At 50.9% G+C, this 8,863-nt stretch overlaps 1 protein-coding gene across 1 annotated transcript; it reads right to left on the bottom strand.

The window, feature by feature from the left end:
* Positions 1 to 5,478: 5,478 nt before the first annotated feature.
* Positions 5,479 to 8,296, bottom strand: ASCL1 (achaete-scute family bHLH transcription factor 1). The gene is made up of 2 exons (XM_031019147.2): positions 6,998 to 8,296; positions 5,479 to 6,634 (listed from the first exon to the last, which is right to left on the bottom strand). Exon 1 carries the CDS (start codon positions 7,732 to 7,734, stop codon positions 7,045 to 7,047), a length of 690 nt encoding a protein of 229 aa, XP_030875007.2. The 5' UTR covers positions 7,735 to 8,296; the 3' UTR covers positions 5,479 to 6,634; positions 6,998 to 7,044.
* Positions 8,297 to 8,863: the final 567 nt, after the last annotated feature.

The following is an 8,863-nucleotide window of genomic DNA, read 5'->3' as shown; positions in this document are numbered from 1 at the left end:
TCCCTCCTTCCAAAGGGCCCATTGACTGGAGTAGGGCTCCAGTCTAGAAGTGTTTGGGTGTTGTTGCTAACCGTAAATAATGATGGGGAAAAGGGGAGAGAGTAAATGAGTGCAGAAAGGCGAGGGGAAGGAAAAAATAAAGGGAGAAAGGGAAGTGAGAGAGGAAAAGGAGAAAGTGACTCAAAGACGGGGAAAGACCCAAAGAAAGGCTGGCAGAGTGATCCGGGCACGGAGGCTCTGGGAGGGTGGGCTGAGCGGCGGCGGCAGTGTCTGCGGGCGGCAGGGCTGGGAAGCGCCCGAGAGCAGCGGCGCAGCCTCCCGGCCAGCCCGCAAGGCAACAGGGCGCGAGGAGGGGGGGAAAGGGGGAGGTGCTCTCCAAGAGCTCTTGCTTTTGGCAGGTGCCGAGCTTTTGTCCCCGGCATCCACTTCCTGCCCTGACTGCCCGGACCAGGGCCCAGTCCTCTCCAGCGTACTTTGCAGAAAGTGACTCCCTTCAAGGAGTGTGGGTTGGCGCCTTTTCCCCCCATCTCATTCCCAAAATAGCCCTGGTAGCCAGCGCATCAAAGGCGGCTTTGTGAGCGGCCGCCTGCAGGCTGCCTGGAGGGGGGGTGCACGTGGGGCGTTCTGGGAGCGCGTCCCACTCCCCTCTCCAACCTCTCTCTATTCTCCCATTCATTCTTCTCTCCTCTCCTTCTTTGTCTCTTTCTCCCTCTGCTTTTCTCCTCTTCTCTCTCCACCTCTCCCTCCCTCCTCCCCTCTCTACCCCCGACTTTATTTTGGAGTTTTTCTTCCTCCTCTCTTCTGCCTCCCCCCTTCTCCCCTCTCTTCCTCTATCTTCCATCTCTCTTCCCCTTGTTCTCTCCCTTTCCGATCTCTCTCCCTTCCTCCATCTCTCTCTTCCCCTCTCGCCCACCTCCTGCCTCTTATTCCCCTCTCACACCTCTGGGCTCCGGAGGCGCCCACGCCCCCTCTCCCCTCCAGCCCCCAGCCACCACCACCCCCCGCCAACCCGCAGTCAGGTAGCGGGGCGAGGCCGGCGCGCGCAGCTGACAGCGGACGCATGCCTGCAGCCAATCAACGCTCGGATGCGCTGCAGCTTGAATAAATCATTAAACCTGACACGCGCTCGGGGCCCGCGCTCGGCGCAGCAACTTGCTTCCTGCCATTAACCTACACACCCTCTTTTGTAACAACCTAATCTTGCATACAAAGGAAGAAGGAATATAACTTCGACCTGCCTTAGAGCCCATCCCTTTGCATGCGCCTCAGGCAGAGAACGTTAGTGTCAGCGAATCCACGTGCCTCGCTACCTTTGACTCTGATAACCTGGAGTTTTCGGGGGAATCCGAAAACGGATCATTTCTCGGCCCAGGAGTAGAAACAGAGAGAAAAAAGTTCAGAGCTTCTCAACAATTGGAAAAGGAAAATAGGGTTTAGGGCATTCAATATATCAGAGACACATCCATAGTGTTTTAAAAAGAGGTTGCAATAAAACAAGCTTCTCGGAGAGCTCACTCTAGAAGATATAAGTGAAGACAATTAAGTCCTAGAAATGTTGACTAAACTTAATAATTTGTTCCTCCCTTTCTAAATGAGCACATAAATGGCTGCATGAATGAATGAGTGGCTTCCCCACCAAGGCATGGTCTTTGTTTATCTTAGTGCGAAAGCCTCCAGCACCACCTTTCTACGTGGTTCAGGAAGATCATGAGAAGCAGTTATCTCTTGCACTATATTTCTTGCATTGACAACTCTAAAGCCCTTTCATTTTCTGCTTATCAAGGGAAGGTATTATCCTCATTTTCCAGAAGAGAACACTATAATTGACTTGCGAATGTTGGAGTAAGTTATTCCTAGCTCAAAAAGATGAAGTGATTTTTCCAAAGTTAGGTTTAGAACAGAACTAAGTTCACCTCTGCCCTAATTAGTTTCCTACTGATAGCCCTATGAGTCCCTGGAAATCTTACACAAAACTAATACATGCCTGAGATCCTGTGGGAGAATAGCCCATGCACCAGCCAAGGTCAACAGAACCAGATGGCACACTTGAAAGGGTACATGAAAAGAGTTTAATGGGGAGAGGAGATGTGGGTGGGGCTAAGGGAAGAAAATAGTGCAGCACCCTGAGACTACTAACAAGGGGGAGCCATTACCTCCTCTGTGCCTGAAGGAGCAAGGGGAAGAAGCTGTTACTACATCTCAGCACAATCTGTTGTTGTGGGAGAGAGGCCTCCTGACAAGAGCTGTGGCTCCTAGACCAAGGAGCAGAGCCATTGCCAAAGCAACTGAGTCCAAGCAGTGAGGAGCAAGGATCTAAAGGACCCAACCTACCTCCCCTACTACCTCTCAATCTCCTATTGGTGCCTCCTACTGGCCAAATCCAACAGAAAGCCAGAAGACAAGGGAGCTCTAGTGATGAAGTCCATAACAACCAGCCTCCTGAAACACAAAGCAGAGCAGAGAAGGTGGGTTTGGAGGAGGAAAGGAAGATAAGCAGCACTGCTCTCCATCCAACAGGGCAGACCAGCCATTCAGTCAGCAAATACCTATGTCCCCAAGGGGCTGTGGAGATGCCTGTGCACAAGATCAGTACAGTCCCTGTCCTCCTGGAGTTTACCATCTAACAGGGGGCAGTTGAGAGCAAACATATAAACAAAGATCAGTTTTTTCACATAGTAGTTAATGCTGGGAAGGAGAAACAGCAGAATGGATAGAGAGTAAGAGTGGCCAGGGGAGAGCTGCTTTAGTTAGAGTGTTCAGGGAAATTTCTTGGAGGAGGTGGCATTTGGAGTAAGGTGAGCTGACCTTCCCAGTAAAGCCTACCTTAACTCCACATCTACTGCCAGGCTTCTTTCTATGTGGTTTACGGGTAAGTCTCAAATCTAGGCTGTGATTTAGATGCATCAGCGAACCAATCCTGTGAAAAGGAGAGGCAGGACTGGAAGTCAAGAATAACAACTACAAGGCACTCACATTTACATAGAGCTTGTGACCTTCCCCACAATCCAGTGCTAACTGCTTTATATTTTCTCCTCTTGCTGCTGTGGGTACCATCAACCCCATGTTACAAACAAGAACACTCAAGCTGGGAAGGAATTAAACTGCTGTTGCTTCCGTGTTCCAACAGCCCCAGCTCTGCAAGAAGAGCCAGGTGGGAATGCACATTCCACTCCCTCCTTCCTATTACATCTCAGTCCTATTCCTTGGTTGCTTGCTCTTTGCAGAGAGCAGACCGGCTTCTTCTCTCTTCCTTGGTGGGCCTGCCTGATGTGAACTTGAGCTAGGTTTTTCTCCAGACACACGCTCCTACTCCCAATTTAAAAATTTTAAAAGGCTTTGTCAGGGAGGTGCAATGTGCGTCCCAGTAGCCCCAGCTCAGCCTTTGATCATAGTTCGGCAGCCAGCGGCAGGTCCGCTTTTTTCTTTCTCTCGCGCACTGCCCGCTCCTCCTCGTCAATTTCAGGCGTGTCTTCAGTCTTAACTCGGTGGTCTCCGGGCCATTTTTTGAATAGGTAAGATTTCTCAGTCAATAAAGTCAAGGCAGTTTTCTTCTCCAGTAGCCCACTCCAAAAAAAAAAAAAAAAAAAAAAAGAGAGAGAGAGAGAGAAAGAAAGAAAAAGAAAGTGAAGTGGGGGCTAGGACGCGGGAGAGGCCGCGATTGCTAGCCGCTGGGGTCTACATTTTGTATTTCGCTGACAGCCCAGGGCCGCTGCAAAGCCCGCGGCGCAGCCAATGGGCAGCGGTGATTTATGGAGCTGACTAATGCTGGCTGAATGCGGCCTGTCAGAGCGTTATGAAAGGCTTCCCTTCCTCGCACAAGCCCCGGCTTTGTGTTGCTAAGCGATTAGAGCAGATGTAATGAGATTTTGCCCAATCCCCGCTTTGCCCTTTCCTAGCTTCGGCAAAATTGTGTGTGTTTTTGTGAATTTTTAGAGTTTGCCTTCGCATTGTGGCAAACAACGGCTAACTTTGCCTCGAGTTTAACGAGACTGGGTATTTCCCATTCAGAAGTGAGTAAAAGAACACCTGTCTTCACAAGGAGAAGGGGGAAAAATCCCCTTTGTGGGGGCTGAAACATTATCCTAATGTTATATTCATAGCCATAAATGACTTGCTACACTTTCTTTGCATACCTTATCTGGAAACTTGCAAAGGAGCTAAATTAAAAGAAAAAGAAATGGGGGGGGGAACCCCAGCTCTGGTCCTCCAAATGAGAAGATAAAAATAAAAGCAGGCATCACAAAAGCATTACTTCCCGCAAGTAAGCTCTAAATTGGCCCACTGCTGGCAGAAAGTCCGATTATTTATGGCGATGAGGAATTTACTGATTTTTTTTCCCCTTAATTACGCTCATCTCTTTGAAAGGGACTGAAGCTTCAATGTGCATTCTATAGAGGGTCATTTAGCAAAATGACATCAGACGCTGTGGCGTGCTCCATGCATCGCGGCTTTAAAAAATGATTATTCTGTGCCACTAAATGGTATAGATGTACCAACACAGACTAGATTTTTAACTCTGGAAGACGTGCTGGCTCTCCGTTCTTTGTTGGGTTTTGTAAGATGCATTTTGCGCTAGGCTTTCCGCTTGGCTGGAGACACGCAAACTGAATCTGCAAGTAATGCAGGCTGCGAGCGAGGAGCCGGCGAGAGAGGGGGTAGGATTCTGATCACGTCCTTGCTAACTGACAAGAAGCAAGCCAGCCAAAAACCCACCAATTTCTTTTTGAATCTTGGTAATTGGGTACTTTTACACGCAGCTCACGCTATTCGGATAGAGTCACAAGCTCAGATAGGCCAGTGTCTCAAAGCGACCACACATTTCTAAGGCTTTTATTCATTTAAATCTAACTCCTTCTACAAGGAATTCCTATCTTACGTGTCCTTTACTTAAAATCAATATGGAAAGTGTGTGGAGTGGGGCAAAGGAAGAGAAAACGTGTGCCTAGGAGTGAAGGAAGAACACACCCATCACTGGGAGGACTGAGGGAGCTACCTCCCGCATGCCCAAGCTCCAGTACCACCAGCCTTCCACCCAGCCCTAATGTCCATTATTTCATCCAGTCTTTCCAGTTTCACAAAAAGAAACTCCGAATGCGGGTAAGGGTTAGAAAGTAAGGTGAGGACCCTCTCTTTCCAGTTCACATTCTGGGGACTTTTAAAAATATACAATCATCTCATCAAAAGATGTTGCAGCCATTATTCAGCACCTGTTCTTTAGGTGTATGTGCATGTTTGCAGCATAAAAGGGGAAGAAAGCTGTCTTTGCTTTGTACGTCTTATGTAGGTCTTTTCCCTCTACATTCATTATAGAGTCACCTCGGGTAGGACTGGTCATAGCACTTATCTTTCTCATTTCTGCCACTTGGCATGTTTTATACCACCCTCTTTTCCCCCACCCACTCCTTTCCTTTGGCATTTCGAAAATAACTTGGACAGGGACAGCGGAGTCAAGGAAGACTTGGAGGCAGCTGATTATTTTCATTTGTAAAAAAAGAAAAAAGTTTTATTACGAAACTAGTTTGTATAAAACAGGGTTATACACGTTTCTTGTAAGTTTGTAATAAAACAGTAAGAAAAAAAAAAAGGCAGTGATAGAAATTTCCCAAAGGGCAACCTATCAAAACCAACTGGCTGCCATACTTTACGTTTGGACAGTAGCTGCATAAACTTTGTTCTTCTTGAACAGTATTTAATAACATCATTAATACATTAACAAAGTTTCTATAAAGTAAGACACATTGGTGCTGAAGTACATCTGGTGGCCTTTTGATCTCACCTATGAGGAGAGTTCTTTACAAAACCACATAGGGGAAATGGCAGTTGTAACGTGAACTACACATCTAAAATATGCAGAGGTAATAGCATTACATGTTAAAGTATCAAGATATACACATTTTAAACCATTTGTACAAAACTCTATAAATTTTTTCTCTCTTTCTCTCTTATGTACAAAAATATCTTAATATATCCCCAAACTGGTTAGGATAGATACAAATAGATTTTTCTTATAATAAAAAAATTCACAAAAGATTGGAAGCATTCTATGATGAAAATAGTAGAAAAGATGGTGTGAGGAAATGGGGTTTAGGGAACCCCCCCAAGGATCGGAGTTTCAAAGGACTGAGTAGAGCATAATTTCACTGCAGACAAATGTCCACAGCTTATTGGGATGGGGGATACTGAGACGAAAGACACCAACCCATTTCTACAGGACTAAGAACTGCGCTTTCAGAGAGGGCGGGGAGGTGAAGGCACCCTAGCAAGTGCTTTCTGTTCTGCCTGTTACTGGTGGGTGGGAGTTTCTACAGGGCTGTGCTGCTCCCTTCCGCCAGGAGCCCGCTGCTTTTGCACACAAGCTGCATTCTGCGCTCTGACTCAGGTCCTAGTCACCCTTCATAGCTCCATAAATGATTGGAGTGCAAAGACAACAGTTCTGAGTGCATCCCCGTTTTTGCGAGAGAGCCTCGCTTCTCAGGCATGCATTGCTTAGTTGGTCTTGGGGTTGGTGGCCTGCTTTTATTTTGTTTTGTTTTTCTTTCCTTCTTCTCTTCTTCTTTTTTCTTTTCTTTTTTCTCCCTTCCAACATCGCTGACAAGAAAGCACTAAAGATGCAGGTTGTGCGGTCACCCTATAACTTAAGAAGAAGGGGAGAGGTTAGTGTGAACTTGGAGGCTGGCGGTGGGGTAAAGTGGAGGTTTGGGAGAGGATCTGTCAGGTAGAGCACCTCTTTTGACAGGTCGGAGTACTCGGTTCTCCAGCATCCCCCCCACCTCACCCCACCCTCAGTCCTTGGCGAACTGGGCAAAGCCACTCTCAGAGGCCAATACTGAAACTAACAAACCAGGATTTGAAGTCGACAAACTTTTTACAAATTCTTTAAATCAGCCACCCCCTCCCCCAATCTCCGTGGAGACAGTCCCCCTCCTCCAGACACTAAGACGGAGGAAAAATGAGGAAGATAAGAAAATCATCCTGTTCACTCCCAAATGCGACCTACCTGCTTCCAAAGTCCATTCGCACCAGGGCCTGACGAGGCCGAGCCCCTCAGAACCAGTTGGTGAAGTCGAGCAGCTCCTGCTCCTCGGGGCTGAGTGGGTCGTAGGAGCCCTCGTCGGACGAGTAGGAGGAGACCGGCGAGCCGGCCATGGAGTTCAAGTCGTTGGAGTAGCTGGGGGAGATGGTGGGCGACAGGACGCCAGCCTGGAAGGCGGCGCTCACCGCGTCGTGCTCGTCCAGCAGCTGCTGCAGCGCGCGTATGTACTCGACCGCGGAGCGCAGCGTCTCCACCTTGCTCATCTTCTTGTTGGCCGCGCCGTTGGGGACGTGCTCCCGAAGGGTGGCAAAGCCCAGGTTGACCAGCTTGACGCGGTTGCGCTCGCGCTCGTTGCGGCGCGCCACGGCGGCCGGCTGCTGCTGCGGCAGGCTGTAGCCGAAGCCGCTGAAGTTGAGCCGGCGTTTGCAGCGCATCAGTTCGGGCGAGGACGAGCGCTGTCGCTTGACTTGCTTGGACGCTGACTTGTGACCGCCCCCTGAGGGCTGGCCGTCGGCCGCCGGGCTCAGCTGCGGCGCCTGCTGCTGCTGCTGCGCGCTCTGCGCCGCCGCCGCCGCTGCCGCCGCCGCCGCCGCCGCCGCCGTGGCAAAGAAGCAGGCTGCGGGCGGCAGGAAGGGCTGCTGGGGCTGCGGCTGGGGCTGCTGGCCGGCGCCGCCGCTCTCCATCTTGGCAGAGCTCTCCATGCGCAGCGGCCGCCAAGGAGTCGCGGAATGGGAGCAAGCGGGGACGCGAGGTGCGGACGCGCGAGGGGACACAGACAGGACTTGGGTGCACGAACAGAGAGGGAAAGAAGGGGAGAGATGAAGAGGGAGGCCGGAGGGAAGTTAAAAAAAAAATACAAAATCCCCGGGAGACTTCTTAGGGTGGGAGCAGAGAAGGTGCAAACGCTTTTCCTCCTCCCTCCACTCCTCCTCCTCCCTCCCCTCCTCCCTTCGCGGGTTGGCTTCAGGAGCCTCGCGTGGCGCTCGCGTGTGAGGCTGCCGCTAGCGCCTTCTTGTTTAAAAAAAAAAAAAGGCAGAAGAAGCAAAAGTCAGTGGTGAGCACGCTCTGCTGAGTCTCCCGTTCCTCGCCCCCTAGGGCTGCGCTCTCTTGCGCCGGGTCTCGGTCTCTCCAGCCGTGGCTCAGGCTGTTTTTATTATTTTGTTAACTCCCTTTCTTTCTTATTTCCTTCTTTCACTCGCCCTCCCTGGCCGGTCCCCTGTCGGCGCGCCTTCCACGTTCCCTGGCCAGAAGTGAGAGAGTGCTGGGCGGCCGGAGTGCGTCCGCCTTTTCAATGGGACACCCAGCCCCACGCGCAGCCCTGGCCCCGCCTCGCCCCCCACTCCCCGCTGCTGCAGCGAGCGGCTGCAGCCCCCACTCCCCCCTCCTCCTCCCTCCTTCTCCCACCCACTCCCTAAACTCTCCCTCCTCCTCTCTCCTCCCCCCGCCCGGTCCCTGCGCCCGCTCCTTGCAAACTCTCCATTCAGCCGGGTTTGTTGTTGCAGTGCGTGCGCCTGGCGCGTGCCGGACTCCCGGCTGAATAAACAGGCGGCGCGCTCAGGGCGGGCTGCAGCCGGGGGTGGCTCTAGAAAGGGGGGGGGCAGCGTCGCTGGAGGGGCTAATGGCCCTGGGAATTGGGGGTGTATGGGTGGAAATGTTTGGGGTGAAGTGCCTCGGGATTCTCCTGAGAACTTGGAGCAAAGCACAGAGAAGGGTTTGAGCTGAAAAAGTGCCACGGGTCGGGTGTGCAGGTTGGGGAGAATGGGGCTCTATTTTTCCTGCTTTCTTCTCCTATCTACTGTCATTCTCTTCAGCGTCTTTGCTGTTTCGGGG

This window comes from Leptonychotes weddellii, chromosome 5 (genome assembly GCF_054177405.1).
Source record: "Leptonychotes weddellii isolate Sample4059 chromosome 5, ASM5417740v2, whole genome shotgun sequence".
NCBI classification, from domain to species: domain Eukaryota; kingdom Metazoa; phylum Chordata; class Mammalia; order Carnivora; family Phocidae; genus Leptonychotes; species Leptonychotes weddellii.
The sequence above is the reverse complement of the archived record's forward strand: the minus strand, read 5'-3'. Positions and strand labels throughout refer to the sequence as shown.

Excerpts from the sequence above, each read along its gene's own strand:
- ASCL1 (XM_031019147.2), bottom strand. The coding sequence starts at position 7,734 with ATGGAGAGCTCTGCCAAGATGGAGAGCGGCGGCGCCGGCCAGCAGCCC.